Source organism: Urocitellus parryii, chromosome 9, assembly GCF_045843805.1.
Source record: "Urocitellus parryii isolate mUroPar1 chromosome 9, mUroPar1.hap1, whole genome shotgun sequence".
NCBI lineage: Eukaryota > Metazoa > Chordata > Mammalia > Rodentia > Sciuridae > Urocitellus > Urocitellus parryii.
The window spans coordinates 86,144,409-86,165,378 of record NC_135539.1 but is presented as its reverse complement, the minus strand read 5'-3'; the positions used below and the strand labels follow the sequence as shown (position 1 = coordinate 86,165,378).

At 59.0% G+C, this 20,970-nt stretch overlaps 1 protein-coding gene across 1 annotated transcript in view; it reads right to left on the bottom strand.

Moving 5' to 3' along the window:
* The window catches only part of Pgbd5 (piggyBac transposable element derived 5), a 50,591-nt gene that overhangs the window by 6,889 nt on the left and 22,732 nt on the right, over positions 1-20,970 (bottom strand). The window contains exons 2-4 of the mRNA XM_026413480.2: positions 12,205-12,632; positions 7,366-7,500; positions 852-1,032 (exon numbers count right to left, since the gene is read on the bottom strand). Coding sequence (XP_026269265.2) covers positions 852-1,032; positions 7,366-7,500; positions 12,205-12,632 — 744 coding nt within the window. The remainder of the gene's footprint in view (positions 1-851; positions 1,033-7,365; positions 7,501-12,204; positions 12,633-20,970) is intronic.

The window sequence follows — 20,970 nt, the reverse complement described above, 5'->3', positions numbered from 1 at the left end:
CCAGTCCCACCCCAGCACACAGGCCACGCTGTCTGAGCCAGCCCCACATCTCTCAGCGCAGGCAGAGGTAAGCCAGGGAGTGGCACTGTCACTCACATCCTGAGGGCTACACCACCACTCATGGATACTTGGAGGACATGTAGGGTAGCACCAGCTGTGGCCCTCCCTGAACAGTAGCACCACACTCTCCCAAAGTGGCTGCCTCTCAGGGCCAATCTCCTGCCACTCTCCCCTTCTCAGCCATGGCACTCATACTTACAATGGAGCCCAGCAGAGTGGCCAGCCTGTGAGGAGCAGAGGCCTGGCAGCTCCTGCACCTCACTGGCAGCAGAAGCCCAGGATGCAAGCTGTCTGCCCACCAGACTCACAGGGTCCAGTTTTAAGGCCAGACATCTGTGCTGTGGCTGAGCAACAGTGATTGTAGGGGCCACTATGCACAGGTGGGCACCTTTCGTGCTTCCCCTGAGCTACCTGGGTCCAGCCTCCACCCTAGCCTGGTCCAGTTTTCCTCTTCCTGCAGTCCTGCCTCTGCCTGAGCCAGGGTAGCCTGGCCCAGTCTGTGTAGGGGCCTAGGACACAGAGGCCCAGCAGATGTCCTGTCTGCACAGTGCTCATCTGCCTGCCGGGAAGGGCCACCTAGAGACGGTGGGTAAGCTCAGGAGTCTCCAGACCCCACACCCAGGACACATACACCTGGAGGTCATCAGTGCCCCCATAGGGTCCAGGCTCACAGGGTGGAGAGAGGAACCGATTCCCCCTCACCTGGCAGCCTGTGGTCTGCACCCTCCACCCGACCCATGCATCTGCCTGGAAGGGAGGTGGGGCTTGCTGGGACCACCTGCTGAACAAACCTTGCTTCTCAAACTCTTCAAACAGGGTCAGGCTGGTGATGCTGGGTCCCGTGAAGATGATGTAGTTCTTGCCGGCCGCGCTGCGGCACAGGCTCCTGGCCACCATGCCGTGTAGCTGAGGCTTGTTCTTCAGGGCGTCCAGGCTGTCTGGACCTCCGCCTTCCTTCAGGTGGACGTAAATCTGTAACAGACACCAGAGGCCCACGTGTTCAGGGCGCCGTCGGGAGAGACCCCCAAAGCTGCAGGAAAAGTGGGTCTCCTCTGGGCCGGAGCTGGAGGCAACCCCTACCCCAAGTCTTCTCCACCACGGTGGCCCTGTGTCACTCAAGGTTGCCTGCAGCCCCAGCGGCTGGTGACTCAGCCTAATGTTTCAGGTAGGGGCCAGGGTGGCAAAGGTCCAGCAGTTACAGCTCTGACCCTGAGTTTGAGGTAGACACAAGCACTATCCCATCCTGAAGCATGGGTTGGCCGGTGTTTACCAGGAACGAGAGTAAAGGCCACCTCTTTGGTCAGGAGATGGGACGGGGCCTGCCAAGGCCCAGGACCAGCAGAGAGGACGAGCAGGTGGAGGGTGCAATCAGCAGTGTCCATGCTCCTTCCACGTGCAGCCCAAAGGATCGGCTCGGGGAAAGGCAGCTTGGAGAACCTCCCGTCCTGCCCATAGCATAGCCAGGAGAGGCTCCCCAGAGGGCTGGCAGCATCCTCACCAGGAGCTCGGGTGTCTCTGGAGCATTCCCAGGGCCTCTGGGCAGCTGTTCACCAGTCCCTACCACTGCCCTGTGCCTGCCCACCCCCGGGGGTACACTGCCTTCCAACCATGGAGGGAGTGGGTGCATCAGGCAGAAGCCAACCATGCCCAGAGACAGAGGGCCCAGGCAGAGCCCAGCGCCCTCTCAGGACCGACCTGTCCAGTAGCTCTGAGGCATCCCTCGCAGAATACACGAGCCTGAGGTCCTAACAGGGGGGCAAATGAAGGTCTGATCCGCATCTGGGATGGGACGCAGGGCCCTGGCTCAGCAAGAGCATCTCAGAAAACAGTCACCACCACAACGGGAAGCGTGATGCTGGGTGAGTTAATCTCGGGATGCCACGCGGCCCAGGGGTCTTCATCTGCTGCAGGTGACCTCCACCTACGCCACAGCTGGGCACTGTTTGTCCGTCTACACTGAAGGTCAAGATGCTCTGCTGGTCCCTTTTCTTACTGCACCAACTTGGTGGCTGCAGATGCCAGTCTATCAGCTCACGGCTCGCAGGCTGAGGTCTGAGCCTGGTGTGGTGCCTTTCTGCTCCAGATCACACGGGGCTGAAGTCAAGGTGTCACTGGCATGTCCCATTTACAAGGTGCATTTCTGTTTCCTGTGGCTGCAGGACAGAGGTCCTGGTCCTACTGGCCATGAGGGACTGGGCTGCGTCCCCACCAACGGCAGCTCCACCCTCAGAGCCAGCAGCAGAGCCCCTTCCTCAGGTGAAGGCCTCTGGGACATCCCATTTTCTCCAGGAAAAACCTGGCCTGGCTCTGATGCCGAGTGGTTGAGGCTTCCCAGACACATGCCCTTGAGCTAGTTTAAACCTTCACAGGGGAATACCAAAGCCCTTGGCAGGGCTGCTGCAGGCCTGTTGGCATGAACGGCCAGGAGGCATGTGCGCGGGGGAAGCTCCTGTGCCTGGGAGGAGCTGGGACGCGAGGGCCTCCTGAGGCAGAGAAGAGGCTCCACACTGCTGGCTGGAGATGGCAGCAAAGCACGTCCAGGCAGATGTGAAACAAGCCTGCTGGCCCCAGCACCTCACGTGGTGAGGCCTGGACCTCAGAGCAGCCACCAAGAGGGGTCAGCAGCAGGTGAGATGACCCCGTGATGTGTGGGTGGCAGGTGGCTTAGTCACATGCAGAACGTGCAGTAACAGAAACGGCAACGTGTCCCCATAGGGGCAGCAGTGACTCGAGAGATGACTCAAGCGTGTGCACGCCTACACTGGACACATCCTTGGGCCACTTCTATATGACGACGTATTTGTTGTATTCACAGACATCCGGGACTTATGCTTGATCCTCAATAGCCAACACATTTAACCAGAAAAAGACACTTCAGACCACGGCAGAAGAACCTGCGTGGCAGTGTTGACCACAGCATACATGGAACGTGCAGCACCTGCAGGACCTGCGCTGTGGCTGTGGTGAACGGCCTCCCGTGGCCTGGAGACGATGAGGCCGCAGAGTCAGGCTGGCCTCCTGCTCCATTTTGCTGAGCACCCCTGATGTGTGCCGAGGGCCTTGACCCTGGGGCAGGCGGGGCGAGGGCGTCCAGCTGCAGGAGGCTGATGGATCCCCCAGGGCAGCCCTTCTCTGCCCAAGGATACCGCTGCAAGGGAAGGGTTGTGGCAGAGGCCTCCCGTCTCACCAGGAAACCAGGAAGCAGCCTGCAGCCAGAGGTAGACAGCTAGACCCCAGGATGCCCGTCTGGACAGTGGTGCACAGAGTGGGGTCTGCACTTAACCAGTGAGAAGCTCTGGCAGCCTCACAGGCCCTGCCCAGCACAGGACCCAGGACCTGGCATCAGTGGTGCTGGGAAGTCTGGCTACTCCATGCCCCTGCCAGACTGCGGGGCCTGGCTGTCCCGGTGGCCTCGACTGAGAATTCCAGAAGGCCCCTCAGCGGAGGAGCAGCTCCAGTGGAGTCTCATCCCCAGGACGCGCGCTGTGTTGGTCATATCCAGACTGGAGTCTCCTGAAGAACATGTCAGCCTCTGAGACCACAGTGTCCTTGAGGCCACACACCTTCTTCCTTGGGTGCTCTCTAAGGCAGTGTCCGATGCAGCAGCAAAGCCTACAGCCTCGGGACAAGCATCTGCTGGCCTGCTTTTAAAAGAAGCGGGATCTTGCTAGGCACAGTGGTACACACCTGTGATCCCAGAACTGGGGAGGCTGAGGCAGGAGGATCGCACGTTGGAGGCTGGCTAGGTAATTGCCAACCACAGTCTGCAAGGATATTTTCCTGCCTGTGCAGAGAGTGGGCTGGAAACCTCTTCAGGGCAGGACATGTCCCTTTTGGATGTCGAGCTTTTCACTTTTCCTAGAAAAGTTTTTCTTGCTCCTTTGTCTTCTCACATGCATGCACATGGTACTGAGAAATGAACCCAGGATGCTCTGGCACAGAACCTTGTCCCTAGTCCTTTTTATTTTTAAGACAGGGCTTTGCTAAGTGGCTGAGGCTGGCCTTAAACTTGTGATCCTCCTGCCTCAGCCTCCAGAGTTGCTGAGATACAGCACGGCCACCACATGGTTTAACTTTGGAAAAAATGGAATTAAAGGTGGGAAGGCTGTTATGGCTACGCTGTGCCCAGGATGTTGTTGCGGATGCTGCCCATTCTATACTGACCCTGTGACAGAAGAACTGAGAGAACAAAGGCTGGGGTTTCAGCACTTCAGAGACCACTTATGAGATGGCATTCACCTGGCCCTACTTACAAAGTGCCCCAGACCTGAGAAGCAGAACTGAGTCCTCTCTCCCTGGGGCTCCAGGGAGCATTAGGGCTGGCTGCAGCTCCTGCCAGACCCCGAGGTCCAGACGCATTAGCCAACATGGCTCTGCTATGGCTGTGGTGCCCGGGAGGCCAGGAGAGTGCCAGGGAAACCCTGCTGGCTACCTAGTCTTAACCCTGCCCTGCTTCCTGTCTTCAGAGGGGGTCAGGATCCTCCACTGTGAGTGCACAGCACATCTGGGGACACAAAACTGGTGACTCTTTCATTGCCGATGGGGCAAGGAGAAGGGGATGGCATGGGGAACCCAGCAGTGGGCAGACGGCACAACATGCACACCTCTGCCCCCTGAAAGGGCAAGGGCAGATGGAGGTGTCAGGTCACCTGGCTGCCCCTGTGACAGCCACATGAGTTCAACCTGTTTGCCGGTGGGAGAAGCTGGGGACCGCAGGCGGGATGTTGGGCCAGGCCAGGGAGCTGTAGCTGGGTCGGGTGATTGCCTGGCCGAGGCGCTTGGCTGCCGGGAGCCCTGCCTCCTTGTCTGTTGGCACACCTTGCCAGGCCACCGTCCTGCAGTACAAGCTGGGCACGTGGGAGGGGTGCTGTGCTCAGGCACCCCCGGTCCTCAGGTTCACTCCAAGACCCCCGTGGGTGCCCAAAGCCACAAGTGGTACTGCCCTGGATCTGGTCACATGCTGTAGCCATAACTTTTGCAGTGTGAGGCGCAACAGCAAAACTAGAGAGCGTCGGGAGCATCGTTTCCCTTCACAATTCCACAGGCAGATTTGTTCTTACTGACGATCTCAACATGTGGGCTTTTTTTTTTTTTTATTTCTTACTATGTCAAGAACTTTCCTCTTTCATTTAGAAGAAGCAGCTTCTCTGGGCAAACCTGAGCAGCCAGCACCATCACCTCACCATTATGAGGTGACTTTGGACACAGAGTTGCAACAGTCTACCTGGTGACTGAGACGACTCCTGGGGACCCACCGGTGGGTAACACATACAAGGTGGATTCGCTGGGAAAGGGATGAGTCAGGTCTCGGGCAGCACAGACAGTGAGCTTCCTTCACCACACTCGGAACAGTGCACAGTCCAAAACGTGTGTTGACCATTTCTGAAATTTCCCATCTGATGTTTTCAGACTGCAGCTGACAGCGGATGACATCCCTCAGAACATGAGCCAGTGCATGGGGGCCACTGGGTGGAGCTCGGCAAGGCTACTGCTCAGCCACTGCCTCTGGACATGGCACTCTTAAGCATATAGCCGCCTCTGCTCCCAGGGGCCAAGGCTCAGCCTGCAGCCTGTACACGCCTCAGGACTACACCACGTGCTATGAATCAGTATGCAGTCTCTCCTGCTGGAGAAGCCCCAGGCTCTACCCGTCCCTGGTGTTCAGGGTGAGCACAATGCAAACAGAAGGTGTGCGGGATCCACAAGGCTGGTAGACTCCCTGCAGGAAGGAGTGGCTGTCTCTACAGAATGCACCCAGTACATCAGGCCCAGCCCACCTGAGAGTCCTTCAGCCTGCAGGAGAAAGACAGGACCCAGCCACTGATGGAGGAGATCCCCAGAGCTGGTGCCCTCCTGGGTGCGGCTCTGGAGCTGAGGTGGCCAGGAGACACCAGGCAACTCTTCCTACCAGTCCTAGCTCAGGACAGAGGGGTGAGCAGCCACCCTGCAGCTGGGCCCAGGTCTGCAGCCACGAGGCCAGCAGCCTAGTGGGAGCACACAGGCGGAACTGTTCTGGTCACCAGGGACTTAACCTAGGAATCGCCCTCTGGTCTCCAGCCTGCTGCCCCCTCTCCGACACCACCTCCTCTGGGACAGGAACCATGTCTGCCATCAGTCCTGAAGGGCCAATAGCACGCGTGCCCCCAGTGAAGGCCAATTTCACTGGTGGGTTGGTGGCCTGTTGTGAGGATGGCCTGAGGCCCTAGTCTAAGCAACTCCATCTTAAAACTCCACTTGGAAACCTGCAATCTCTCTAGGTGCCTATGGAGCCCTCCAATATGGCCCTCAGGCACAGCCTGAGGTAAACAAGTCACTTCTCCCCACCCTGACAAACTCAGAGTGAAGTCTCTGTCATGTTGTCCTCGCCCGATAAGGGGGAGAGGCAAGAAAACCAGGTGAGGACCACCAGACCAGATGCTTTAACCCCAGGGCAAATGACGTCACTGAGAAACCCAGTGGCCGCTGATAAGGATAGAAAGGGTGGTCAGAAGCCCCCGAATTTAGTATAAGTGATGGAGCAGATGAACAGATGTTCAGCCAGCCAACACTAATGCCCTCACACTGAAAGCCTGATGAGGACGTGGACTGACAGCCCAACTCTTCTCATCATTTGCTGATCCTCTGCATCTTCCTCACTGCTCTCAAACTCTGCAGCCACATCTTGACCCTGGTGAGGCCTCTATCGGTTCCTGACCTGATCACCTTGGTCTGAGTGGGCATCTGCTGGACTTAAAGCCTAGGGCTTGAGACTTTAGACCTGGCACTTTTTTTTTTCATTTATTTTTTAGTTTTCGGCGGACACAACATCTTTATTTGTATGTGGTGCTGAGGATCAAACCCAGAGCCACGGGCATGCCAGGCAAGCGCACTACCACTTAAGCCACATCCCCAGCCCAAGACCTGGCACTTTAACTCAGCATGCAGAGGGAATGTCTGTCATGAGCCTGTCATGATGAAGTGTGTCTGCAGTGCTTAGGATTAACCTAGAATTGTTTGCTGTGGATTGATTATGTCTATTGCAGTGCCCAGCATTAAAGATTGTCATTTTCTCAATTAAGAACCTATATATTGAAACTGTACTGAGTGATCTGAGTGGATAAAGCATTGAAAAGGCAGAAGCATGTGGACATCTTTATTTCTCCCCCTGGACTGCACAAGTTGCACCTTTGCCCACCGTGACACCTGTGCTGATGGCCAACTAGGGACTGGCAGGCATCTTTGGGGACAGTTCAGGGGGATGTGGGCGCCTCTAGAGGCTGAGTGTTGAGGGAGCTGGTCCCCAGGTGGCAGGGGCCCTGTGAGCACCTGGACAATGAAGCCGGTGGACGAGCACTGCCGGACCCAGAGGCTGAACTTCCGCTTCTTCCTCTTTCGCAGCTCACGCTCCGTGCACGTGGCAACAAACACGGGGTCCTCGTCAATCAGGGGTTCGTGTAGCACCTGCCAGGGAAAAGCAGAAGTTCCCATGGAAGGCAGTGTGAGCTCAGCTCCCGTTTGCCTCTGGCTGGCTGTGTGGCCTCAGCCAGGTACCTGACTTCTCTGATGCAGTGTCCTTATCCACAAGCTGAAGCGTCAGTATTTACAGTTTCCCAGGGAAGACGCAGCAAGAAAGGGGCCCTGAGCACAAACCCTGAGAGCAAACGCCATCCGTGGAACTGCTATATGGGCCCGGCGTTCCCAGTCCTGACTGCTGGGGAGAGGGATCCCAGCAATAATCCTATTGTCTCTGGCTGGACACATCCAGTGGAGGGTGCCCACCTCTGTGCCAGGACACCCTGTCCACAGTGGACAGCTCCAAGGCTGAGGAGTTCTCTCTTGCAGAGTCAAAAATGCACGAACACTTATCTTAAACACTCGGGTCCCACTTCCACTCGTGAGAAACAAAGGAGATACAGGCTCTCTTTGTCTCTCTCATGCTGAGGTGGGCAGGGGTCTCACGAGGGCTAAGCTGGGGGGTCTGCCACCTCCCTCATTAGGGTCCCAGGTCAGCTCTCCTGTCACCCGCAGCCTCCTCTGCCCAGGCCGACTGTCCCCTCTCAGCAAGAGCCTCAGGTGGCCCAGTTCCCTGCCAACCCATTACAAAGTTATGTGGCTTTTCCAATAAGAGGTCAACGAAGCTGCTCCGAGGGGTCCAAGGGCCGCTTCTCCTAGCAGAAGTGTCTTGGAGGCTGCCGGTGGGTTTTAAGAACGAGCTCCCCCCAGTCGTGTTCCAAAGCTAACTGTGAACCAGAATACGTGTCTGTTCAAACTAAAGGGAGTCAGCACCGACACAGCTCCAGGAACGGTCACAGTGCTTTGGTCAGGGTCAGCAGGCCCAGCCCCGGCTGGCCCTCCCCCCGCTTTGTAAATGAAGTCCTACTGGAACTGGCTCAGCGCGTTCCTTTGTGTGTCGTCTGTGGCTGTGTCTGGGCCACAGCAGCAGATCTGACCAGTCCAGTCTGAAGTACTCTGTGCCATTACAGGAACACTGTCAACAAAGGAGTCACCCAGGAAACCTGCCCACATGTAGCTCTGACCCAGCAGGTCTGAGGCAGCAGCTGACACTGTTTCCCTGGGTCCCTGGTGCTGTCAGAGCACTGTCTGACCAGGAATGGAGGTGCTCACCACTGGGAACTGCATGGCGCCCTCTCCTCTCCCATCACCTGGAATTCCATTTTAATGTCTGCAGGGTCTGAGTTGGGGACGTGCCCGCTGTGCTTGCTGTGGGAAACACGGGGACATCGAGCCTGGTCCCGGCCTCTCTCAGGGTCCCATGCCTGACTGCAGCCTCCCTGGCCCTCACACCTGGCTCCTGGCATCGCTGGGATGCGAGTCGTGAGGTGTTCATAGCCTGTGTGGACCCACTCTGGCACGGTGGGCAATGGCATGGACACGGAACTGCCCTCCTGCTCAGCAGGCCAGCAGGCACACTCCACAGCACCCGCAGCACATACCCCTTGGGCACAAATGTGTGAGACACCCTGCAGGCCCAGCAGGGGCCCCAGGCCTGACCCTCCTTTCTGTCAACAAGGGAACATGGGTCAGTATGAAGCTCGGCAGGTGCACAGGTGCCCAGCTCTGGAAATACTCATGCCACAAGTCCCCTCTCCCCCAGGGGAGGATGCTGCCTTTGGCACAGGTGCGACTTCCAGGGCCCCTGTGCATGATGGCCTACTCTGAGTGTGCTAGATGGCATGTGGTGTGTAAGAACAGGACATCCATTTGCCTGTTTGCACAACCCTGAGGCATCTCTGATCACTGGCTCTGGTCTTGAAAAAGGCAGCGTGTCCCATTTTGTACTTGTCTGGATGCCACACAGGCAGGGGCACACACCCACCTGGCTATGACAGGAGGTCCTCTGGGGCTCTGCAAGCCTTCCAAAGGCTGTGGTGGGCTGGGCCTGCGGTGCTTAGGGTGGCAAGAGGGAGCAGGCACAGCACCTCCCGGGAACCGGAGCAAATCCGTCCTCATGCCTGAGCAGAGGGACAGAGTGTCCCGTTTCAAAACCCGCCCTGCAGCCGCCATCCAGCTGCTGCCTGCTCAGGGCTCTGAAGGGCTACAGGGCCTCCCTCCAGCTCCCAGGCCCAAAGCTGCCTAGGGACATGTCTGTGGATCTCAGGTCCCCTCAGGGCCCTGAGGCATACCAGAGGGCATGGTGAACATCCTGAATCAGGGCACAGAGAACTGAGCCTGCAGACAGGGGTGCACAGGCAGTCCAGGACTAGCGCACAGTGAGTATGCCACAGACATGAGCACCACCATGGACAAGGCTCACCTAGACGGGGAGCCAGAGGGTCCCCAGCAACTCTGCCCTTAGACTCTGAATATCAACCAACCAACATGCTGGATGTGGGACTCCTGAGAACTGCAGGGACATGGCAGGCCTGCCGTCCCCAAGATGTCTGACCCAGGATGGTCAGAGGTGGTTGTTTCTGTTCCCTGTGTGCAGCTAACACATCTCCCACCTGGGTCATTCCCAACCACACAAGTGTTCAACGACATAAAAACCACTGCAGGCCGAGGACAAGGCAGTGCTGTGTCCCCCAGAGACAGCACCTGTTCTTATTGGTAGGCTGGTGGAACTCGGCTGCCCTACCCATCATGGGAGGGACTCAGCATCAGGATCTGGGGAATGCAGGCACCGTGGGGCCTGGACAATGGACACATTTGCCCAGCAGAGGACAGAAAGCCATCCCAAACACCTGGCCATCACAAGAGGGCCTGTCCAGCAGTTCCAGAAAGCAGGGGAGCTACTCAGGGGGTCTTCAGATCCCCACAGACCTGAAACCTGGTGACGTCTTCCCTACAAAGCCCGTGGCTTCCAGTGGGGTTAGGGTGGAACAGTGGAGCTGAGAAGGGGCTCCAGAAGAGAACATCAGGGGTGGGTCAGAAGCCCGTCAAGGAAGGCACACAACACGGTCAGTGAGCCTCTGGATGCAGAAGGGAAGGAAGCGTCTTTCCACACAAAATGGCCCAAGGCAACAGGCTCATATGGGTGAGCCACACTCCATAGCCAGGCTACACCTCCCAGATGAGATGTACCCTGCTCCACCTACAGCCTCCCAATCTGCCAGACCAGGAAAGCTACTCCAAGGAGGATTCCAGAGTCTGTCTCACTGCAGTTGTGATGGTCCTGGGCACAAGTGCATACCACGAGGGGAGGTTCTGGGCCATGGGCACAGGTGCACACCAGGCAGGGAGGTTCTGGGCCATGGGCACAGGTGCACACCAGGCTGGGAGGTTCTGGGCCATGGGCACAGGTGCACACCAGGCTGGGAGGTTCTGAGCCATGGGCACAGGTGCACACCAGGAGGGGAGGTTCTGGGCCACAGGCACAGGTGAACACCAGGCAGGGAAGTTCTGGGGGCCACAGGCACAGGTGAACACCAGGCAGGGAGGCTGGGGGCCACAGGCACAGTTGTGCACCAGGCAGGGAGGTTCTGAGCCACAGGCACAGGTGCACACCTGGTGGGGAGGTTCTGGACCACTGGCACAGGTGCCTACAAGCGGGGAGATTCTGGGGGCCACAGGCACAGGTGCACACCAGGAGGGGAGGTTCTGGACCACAGGCACAGGTGCGCATCAGGTGGGGAGGTTCTGGGGGCCACGGGCACAGGTGCACACCAGGTGGGGAGGTTCTGGGGGCCACGGGCACAGCTGCACACTAGGTGGGGAGGTTCTGGGCCACGGGCACAGGTGCACACCAGGCGGGGATGTTCTGGGGGCCACAGACACAGGTGCACACCAGGAGGGGAGGTTCTGGGCCGGGGCACAGTTGCACACCAGGTGGTGAGGTTCTGGGCCATGGGCACAGGTGCACACCAGGCAGGGAGGCTAGGGGCCACGGGCACAGGTGTTCACCTGGTGGCGAGGTTCTGGGCCACGGGCACAGGTGCACATCAGGCGGGGAGGCTGGGGGCCACACGCACAGGTGCACACCAGGCAGGGAGGTTCTGGGCCATGGGCACAGGTGCACACCAGGCAGGGAGGCTAGGGGCCACGGGCACAGGTGTTCACCTGGTGGCGAGGTTCTGGGCCACGGGCACAGGTGCACATCAGGCGGGGAGGCTGGGGGCCACACGCACAGGTGCACACCAGGAGGGGAAGTTCTGGGCCACGGGCACAGGTGTGTACCAGTCGAGGAGGCTTAGGAGTTAAGGTTAGCCAGTGCTACCACCTCCTGCGAACGTGGGAAAGGTGACAGGGAGACACACCAGAGGGGTCCTGGGCTCTACAAAACCTTGTGCAGAGACTGGTCTCTGCAGAGTGTCCTGGCAGGCTGTTGGCACCTAAGCTGCCCCTGGGACCTGAAGGTCTACAGCTGTCCCTGCTCATTTCCTGTGCCACCCAGGTGTCCAGCCCCTCTGTACCACCAGCAGGCTCGTGTCCAGAGGACATGAGGAGAAGGTGCCATCTTGAAGAACACACTTTGGGGGAGGAAAGTTGGAAAGGTGACAGTGGCCCCTCAGGAGCAAGCCACAACTCTGGTGAGAGCTCTCCTCCCGTCATCCTCACCAATCAACACTGGGGTAGGGGTCAGCAGAACAAGGAACAACAGAAGTGACCTGAAGGGACCTTGGGTGGGCAGGGCAGGACAGAACCCAAGTCCCACCACCAGCCAGGCACAGACGGGCACTGGGGCAGCTGGCAGAAGCCCCGGCTCACCTGGGTTTGGGACGGCCTGAAGGCGGCCTCAAAGCTGCCCTGCAGGGAATCGAGGAAGGGCTGCACCTTGTAGAGCCCGTGCGTGGCCTGGCTGGAGCGGAAGGCCACAACGTGGAAGTACTTGAGGATCTTCTCGAAGCGGGCCTGGCTCATGGCCAGAGCCAGGCTGCGGTTGCTGTAGAAGCCACCGCTCCAGATGCTGAGGACAGACTCACAGTGGGAGACGCTGGTGGAGATCACGTAGCCCAGGAAGGCCTTCATCTCGGCCAGCGTCACCTCCACCCAGGCACCGTCGCTGCCAAATCTCTCCTGGAACTTCTTGGCATACATGTTGGTCTGTACCACCATGCTCTTGAGCACATTGTCGGGGACAAACAGCTGGAAGAAGTCCACGGCACTGGCACTGGGGGGCATCTTCCGCGTGGGACCTAAAACCCAAAGACAGGCCACGTGCTCATCCTGTGACCCCAAATGCAGGAAGAACATGCTGTTGCCCAGCCCTGGCTCTCCTCCCTCCTGGAGGAGCTGGAATTCAGTGCCCTGGGGAGGCAACGGCCCTGCTGCACCTCCGGCCCCACGGCAGCACCCATGCAGCTCCTTCCCTAAATGCAGCAGCACCAGTACCAACAGGCCCATACCCCGGGGAGAACAAAGGGGCAGGGACGTGGCTAAGTGGCTGTCTGGCTTCCACTGTCTTATACTTTAGGGTGGCTCTGTGGGTAAGCCACTTCCACCAAGGACCAGCTCCCTCCAGGAAAGGGCACCCTCGCCAGGCATGCCCAACACGGCAGCCTGAGCCCACCAGTGAGTGATCTGAGGGGACTGGTCTATAAGACGTCGCCAGTGTGCGGAGACTCCGTGACTCACAACAGGGTCAAATGCCAATAGCCCCTTCCGGGATCAAAAGCTGACCTGTAGCCCTGGGGGCAGCCGCATATAGCCCAGGCTCATGAGCTGCAACCCACGAGCTGCAGCCCAGACCTCAGGAGAAACCCACCCCACCTCACCAGCCCTGGAGAGGAGCGACACCCACAGGTTGCTTTCCACCCAAAGACGTGACCAGCATTGCTCCATCGTGAGTGGAAAAACCACAGGAGTTGAATGGCCTTCAGGGGGCCGTGTGTGTATGTGTGTGTGTGTGTGTGTGTGTGTGTGTGTGTTGTGTGTGCCAGCAGAGCGCAGATTTGGAAAACCCAAGCCTGGCCTCCTTCTCATGGCAGCAACTTCTAATAAAAGCTGGTGCCCATCAGAATCCTGGTCCCTCACATCTGCCCTTCCTTTACCACCAGCTTACACGTCTCCGAAAGACAAGGTCTCCACAGCACAACTAAGGTGATGCGGACAAGATGGTCGACTGCAGAGTGGGTGGGCAAGCGCAGGCAGCCACCTGCGCGGTGGGGCGTTCTCGATCGCTCTTTGCCCTAGCTTTTGCACTGTACAACGGGCACCAGAGTCCCTGCTGTGAAATGCTGTCATGCAGAGTGAAGTAAGAGCTGACAGTGACAGGCTGGCACAACACACATGCCCTGGGCCAGGTGCTGGAGGTGGGTGACTCTGCGATGGCACCGCAGAAGCCCACTGATGGCCAGGGCAGCACTGTCCTAGGCAGACTCCAACTGTCCTTGCCTACAGAGGAGCAGATGCCCACAGAGCCACGTGGCCACCTCGCTGACTCCACCCACCACAACTTGGACAGGCAGCCGCAGGCCCAGTGCCCCAGCACCACGTGACAAGGGGAGGCAGCCAGGGCATGGAGGGCCTGGCTCAGGAGCCCCAACCCCAGGGAGCCAGCATCCTCCTGTGGGAGCTGTGACTCCTGCACAGCAGCTGGAGGAGGAACGCTGGCCAACGGGATCACTGCATCACACTGACCCTGCACCAGACTGACCCTGCACAGTGGGGTTCTCTCTTCCTACAGCCCTGTTTAAAGGGACCCTGCCTCCCGGACACCTGATGATGAATCCCTACCACCGCCCCAGCCCTGCAGCAGCAGCACAAAGCGCTCCTGTCTGTTCTCCTGGCTTGTGAGCAGCCCCCACAGCCTCGTAAGGCAGCCACTGGAGGACGTGCCCTGGGGGGCTTTGAGGCCAGCACACCTGTCCGCAGAGCCTCTCCAGGTGTCCCTGAGAGCCATCACCCACTTGGCGGGACAGGAAACAGCTCAGACACAACCCAAGGCTTTCCTGAGTGACCTCAGTCCCCCGGGGCCACAGCCAGTCACCTGCTGGCCCCCACCTCCTGCCTTCTGACCTCTGCACAGCCAGACCATGAGGCCTGAAGCAAGATAGAACCTGAAGCCACCAAACTCCAGGGAAAGGACAGCATCCATGGCAGGAGACCTGGAAGGGGTGGTGCCACCTGAGCCCAGGTCCGGCAGACAGTGAGCACTAGGCAGAAGTCCAGCCCTCTGCACCCATCAGGTCCCAGGTCTGGACCTCCACCTGTTCCCCAAGGCTCACGATGCACAGTCCCCACCAGGGTCCTTCCTCCCTCTCCTCTTTTTACATAGCTACAGGGGCTCTGCTTAAAGAGGGGCTTAACACAGGGCAGTCAGGGAGCCACCACCTGGACGTATGTGCAGGACAGATGCTGGAAAGCAGGAAGAGGAAGACCACATCCTCTCCCCCAGGGTGGACTGCATAGTGAGAGGAGAAGGCAGCAGATGAGGACTTGGGCTTGGAGGGGTACTGTGTCCACGAGAGTGACCAGAATTCAAACCTCAGGAGATGGCTCCAGAGGGGACCTGAGAAAGGTGTCAATCCTGAGGAACTGAGGCATTTCAGGCAGGGAGAACATCACATGCAAAGGCCCTGGAGCCAGACAGCACACACTGTATTTACTGCCTCTGTGAAAGGGAGAGGGGCTTTGGGACAGGGTCTGGACACTGTCATGGACATGGACCAGCCCGAGCGTGTTAGGAGACAGGGGAGGACGAGGACAAGCTGGCACACACATGCTACAGAGGGTGGCGTCTGCACCAGGTGCAGAGGATCTGGAGGCTGTGGCGGAAGTTGGGTGAGACCGGAAGGGACTGGGCTAGCTCCCTCTGCGGGCTCCCTACGGGTGTGTGGCTTGGAGTGTTCATGGCTGAGCTGTCTGAGCAGGACAGGAGGGGCACCCCATCCAGCACCCCAGAGCCCCCGACCCCAACCTCTGCTCCCTTTGGGTCACCTATGGGCAGCACTGCCCTCAACCCATAGCCACCCATAAGTACATCTTTCCACCTCTCCCTCAGAATCACACCACCCACCCACTGCAGCCTCAGGGAGGCCAGATAGTGCCAGTTGCCCCAAGGGTACTGACCACTGACCACCCCAATGGCTCACAGCAAGAAATGATGCTCAAACCTAACCACACACACCAACCCCTGCAGCCCACTCAAGATCCCACATGCTCCCCCAGCATCCCTCAGGAGGCCCCAGGGCCAGCGTGACCCAAGCCTGCCCCTCGGCCTGGGCCTGGGCCACTCTCTGTGGGTGTGCAGGAAGCACTGGCCAGGCCTGGCCTGAGCCTCACCTGAGCCACGGGAAGGAAGGAAGCCCCTGGGCTCCAGTCCACTCGGCCCTGCCCTTTGGCTTTCCTGACTCTCAGCCATGTCTAGACTCCAAAGCCAGCCTCCCATCATGGCCCTCCTGGTCATCCTCCTCGTATTGTTCCTAGTTCATGCATGGTTTGGGGTTCTGTGTGCTGGGATGGGACCCAGGGCCCACACTTCAGGCAAGGGCTCCACCACTGAGCTGCACTCCAGCCCTTTTTATTTATTTACATATTTCTTGAGACAGGGTTTCACCAAGTTGCCCAGGTTGCCCCCAAAACTGTGAGCCTCCTGCCTCAGCCTCCTGCGTCACTGGGATCACAGATTATGGGTGAGCACCAGTGCACCTGGCTTCCATGTGCATTTTATGATCTGCCAGAGCTTGCTGTTGACCGGCCTCTGCTGCCACCCTGACCCCAACAGAGCATGAGTGAGGCTGAGAGCAAGGCTGTGGCGCCATCTGTGTGTCCTCAGAGCCCACAGAAGGCATGCTCCACATTCGCACCTGTTTACTGGATGGAGATCCCTGAAGAGAGGACAGCGCCTCCCCCCACAGGGTCCTTCCTCAGCTCAGCAGGAATAGCTGGGTCTCTGCCTGCTGACAGCCAGGGCAGCCAGGAGACCTGCACCCTGGGAGGCCTGTGCAGAGTGTGGGACAGGACTGACAGCCTAGGCCGGTCTTGCTAGCCTGCCAGGTGCACTGGGGACCTCCTGTAAATTCGGGCCACTTCTGATAGGCAGATGTGGAAGGGTGTGCAGCCAACCTAGGGCAGCGCAGGGTCCTGCTGGTCTCTCCTCCCCACTCCCCTCCTCTCCCCTCCCAGCTGGGGAACCACTCTTAGTCCTTCTCCCTTCCCACACCCTCCCCCTTGCTGTGCTCCAAGCTGCTAGCCCTGTGACCTTGGGAAGGCCACTGGCACCTCTGCGTCTCAGTTTCCTTATCTACCAAGGGGAACAGGCAGCACCAGGGTGTGAGTCATGGGACCTCACACATGGCAGCTGCTGGGCCTCCCTCACAGTGCTCGCCCAACCTCAGCCCTGGAGGCCAGCTGGCACCTGAGGGGCCACCTTCACCGTGGAGAGGAGCTGCTGGTGCATCTTTAAGCTGAGGCCATTTGGAGGCTCCACACTCATTTTGGCTGAGAATGGCTTCCAGATGAGCTGGTGCTTTTTGGTAGAATGTGTCTGCAGGTTTGGGATGCAGGAAAGCATCAGTATTCCAGGTCAGGGGTTTAGGAGAACAGAATCATTCACCTCCAGGCTGCATCAAGCCAGGATGAAGCAGCTGCACCTGCATCACAACCTCTGCTTTGCAGCACTGACGACTGCACACCAGGAAGACGCCAGGAAGGCACCAGGCAGGACTGGCTGACGCCCTGCCCTCCCTGCTAGCAGCAGGTCCCAGTCTGCAGCTAAGGTGACCCCACTCCCCTGCAGGCTTGCGTCTGCCCCCAACGTGGGACAAGCCTGATCTGTTTGCAAGCACCTGGGTACTTGCTCACTGACAGAATTTGACTGCTGGCCACCCAGTGCCCAGATGCCCCTCCTAGTTCAACCTCTGCATGCACAACTCAGTGACTGGTTCCAAACCAACCCTGAGCTGGCTCGGGGGCTCCCAGGGGCAAGGCCCTCACTAGGCCCTGGCAGCCTGAGGGCAGCCAAAGAGCTTGGTGTGTAGTCTGACCTGTGCACACCCAGGCACCAAAACCAAGTTCAGATTATTAGCGTTGGTCTCCAAGCAGTATCCTCTATTGGAGGTCACAGGGCTCTGCTGACCCTGGAAAACATGCAGGGATCTTCCAAGAAGCTTCATTAAGCAGCTCCAGCCCCATACACACAGCACCCTGGCTCCTGTGAGGAGCATAGTGGTTTACTGTGGGCATGTGGGTGCACACATGCACATGGAGCACTTCGCAAAGGCGCTGGCCACTAGGGAGAGCACAACACCAGGCAGCTGAGCAGGACCAGGGCAGATGTGCACAGCACTGCGCAGCAGAGCGGGACCAGGGCAGGTGAGCGCAGCACCTGCAGGCTGGAGGGAAGCCAGTCTGTTGCCCACCAACAGGGAGCCCTAGCTTGATCAGGCTTCATGTGTCAGGCACTGGTGAGCAGAGGAAGATGTGCCCAAGTGTCCAGCGCTTAGAGTCTCACTTGGGACCCGTTCCTACATGAAGCACGTGTATGTGTGTAGAGGTTTGACTTCGGTGTGATGGCCGACGCAGGCGCCTGCCCCTGCAGGTGGCCTGCTGGAAAGAATTCCGCAGGAGTGCTCTGCAGGGGAGGACCCTGGCCATCACCAAGGGCACCATGCTGCGGTGGGGCAGCCAGAAAGCAAAGCCTGCACTGACCACCCCAGGTTGGCACCACATAGACGTGCCTGGGCAGCACCCCTGCCATGGTGGGCCACTGGCCTCCCCTGCTGCAGGTTCCACCTGTCTGCACACTGGCGCTCACGTTCCAGATCATGTGTACACATAGGCTCTGGACTTTGTCAGGGGACAGGGACCAGGTCTTGTGTGATTGTGAGGCCTCTGGGGCGGATCTGGGCCTCAGTGTGACAGTAGGATGACAAAGCAGGAGGGTTGTGAACCTCGGCCCTCATGCCACTTGGATGGGTGAGGCACTCGTCAGGCCCAGCTCCACTAGCAGGTGCTTGCACAGGGCCAGGGCTGCTGCCTCAGGCTGAGTCCCCACCCTGAAGGCCAAGCTGCCCAGAGCACTCTTCCTCCCCTGCCCTGGACCAGGCCCAGAGGCAGAGGCTTAAAAAGGTACCTCATGTAAGAAATGGAGGCAGCGTCCAAGCAAACCAACCAGGGCCAGGCTGTTGCAGTCAAAGCCACCTGGGAGTCAGGGAGGGCATGTGGGTGGGCGTGCACGTAGGCCCTTTACCGGGTCACTAGAGATGGGCTCCATGAGGCACCTACCTCATCCACTTGACCCTCTCCCGCTCTGGAGTTGATGCCCCTGGCCCTTCCTGTTACCAAGCAGGGACTGAGACTCAGAGGACATAGGATGGCAGAGCGTTTGCCACTTCTGCAGAAACCAACGGGGGGGGGGGGGGACGCAGTTGTGAACAGCCTGATCCTCATGGGAGGCCCTGTCCCATGGAGACCAGTGCAACAGGCCACCAGACACTGGCCATCTCCTCCAAGATGTCACAGCTGCCCATTCCCCTACTTCCCACAGCTCCTAAAAGGGGTCCACTGTGCTTTCCATTCAGGGGAAGCTGCCTCTGCCTCAGGTTCCTTCCTAGTCCCACCTCCTCCTGCAACGAGCCCCAGATGAGGTCACAGCTGTCCCCAACTTGCCTAACCATATTTCACAGCAGAGCACCCTGGACTACCCTGGTCTCTCTGCCAAGAGACGCAGCAACAGAGGGGGCTGCTGGCACCCGGGGGAGCACGTGAGCCTGGATGCCATCACCGGGCTTCAGGGAGGACCTCCAAGAGCCGAATCACTCTGGGGCTGCAGCTGGGCCCTGGCTGGGCTGCCAACCTCAGTACCTGCAGACTCTCACAGAGCCGTGCCTTGCTCTGCTGGCACCAGGGAGGCTCTCCCGAGGCAGGGCTCAGGGCCACACAGGCCGGGGACAGCGTGGGGTCCACCCACCACTCATCCCAGGTGCCACAGCTCTGCGGCCACCTGAGTTTCCACACACACACTCTCTCTACCATGAGGACGGCTGTCAAGAAGAGGCTGAGGAGACGGCATAGGAGAGAAGGGGTTTGGGGGGAGCAGGAAAGCCAAGGCTGACCAGGAACCTGTGTGAGAGCAACATGAGCTCCTGGAAAGAAAGAGCTCTGAGGCTAAATGGCTCCTCCCTGAAAGTGACCAGCACAGTGCGAGGCCAGCAGAGCCAGGGCTCTGGCTGAGGCACGCACAGGAAATCAGGGGCATTTTTAGAGACCACTTATGGCGACTCTCAGGGAGCGCTGTGGGTGTACCTAGCCCTGGGGTGGGGACAGCCTCCACTTGCTCCTGGCGCATCTGCAGGCTTCCAACTGCCTGGGCCATAGGAGGCACTCGGATGCCAGGCTGAGCATGAACTAACGGACTTGAAGGGACGGTGACAACTCTTGTGGGTCTGAAGAAGGTCAGTAGCATCCCCACTGCCCAGAGGTCAGGAGCACCATGGTTGTCACTGGGAAATGAGGAGGGGACAGGCCCCTGTGCCTGGTGAGACCCACAGCAGGACCCACATGGGGTCACTAGAGATGGGGCCAGGAGCGTGTGTACACACACGTGTGCAAGACATCCTGCGCACTTGGCCCAGCTCAGGATCCTGAGGCCAGATTCAGACCTTCACACTCACACACAATGAGTTGTTGAATGGCTGCGGGTGGGACATACAAAATGTGCTGTCGTAACCCATCTCAGCATTTGGAAAGGGGAGCCCAAGCAGCCAACAGGTGAGGTCTCATGGCAATGTGAAGCCCCTGAAGGGCAGACCTGGAGACCTGCACCAGGACCACAGCGGCCCTTCTGCAGCAAGGTCGAGGCTGCATGCTGACTTGACAACCCTGAGGAGGGCAGAGATGACATGGATGAGAGCAGGTTTGCAAAGGTGAGGGTCAGCATGTCCTCTGCAGCCTCCACGGGGAGGGAGAGGTGGGGGGAGAGGAAGGAGAGGGAGAGGGAGGGGAGAGGAAGGAGAGGAAGAGAGAGGGGAGAGGAAGGAGAGGAAGAGGTGGGGGAGAGGAAGGAGAGGGAGAGGGAGAGGAGAGGAAGGAGAGGGAGAGGTGGGGGGAGAGGAAGGAGAGGGAGAGGGAGGAGAGAGGAAGGAGAGGTAGAGGTGGGGGGAGAGGAAGGAGAGGGAGAGGGAGGAGAGAGGAAGGAGAGGTAGAAGTGGGGGGAGAGGAAGGAGAGGGAGAGGTGGGAGGAGAGGAAGGAGAGGGAGAGGTGGGGGGAGAGGAAGGAGAGGGAGAGGTGGGGGGAGAGGAAGGAGAGGGAGAGGGAGGAGAGAGGAAGGAGAGGGAGAGGTGGGGGGAGAGGAAGGAGAGGGAGAGGGAGGAGAGAGGAAGGAGAGGGAGAGGTGGGGGAGAGGAAGGAGAGGGAGAGGGAGGAGAGAGGAAGGAGAGGGAGAGGTGGGGGAGAGGAAGGAGAGGGAGAGGGAGGAGAGAGGAAGGAGAGGTAGAAGTGGGGGGAGAGGAAGGAGAGGGAGAGGTGGGGGGAGAGGAAGGAGAGGGAGAGGTGGGGGGAGAGGAAGGAGAGGGAGAGGTGGGGGAGAGGAA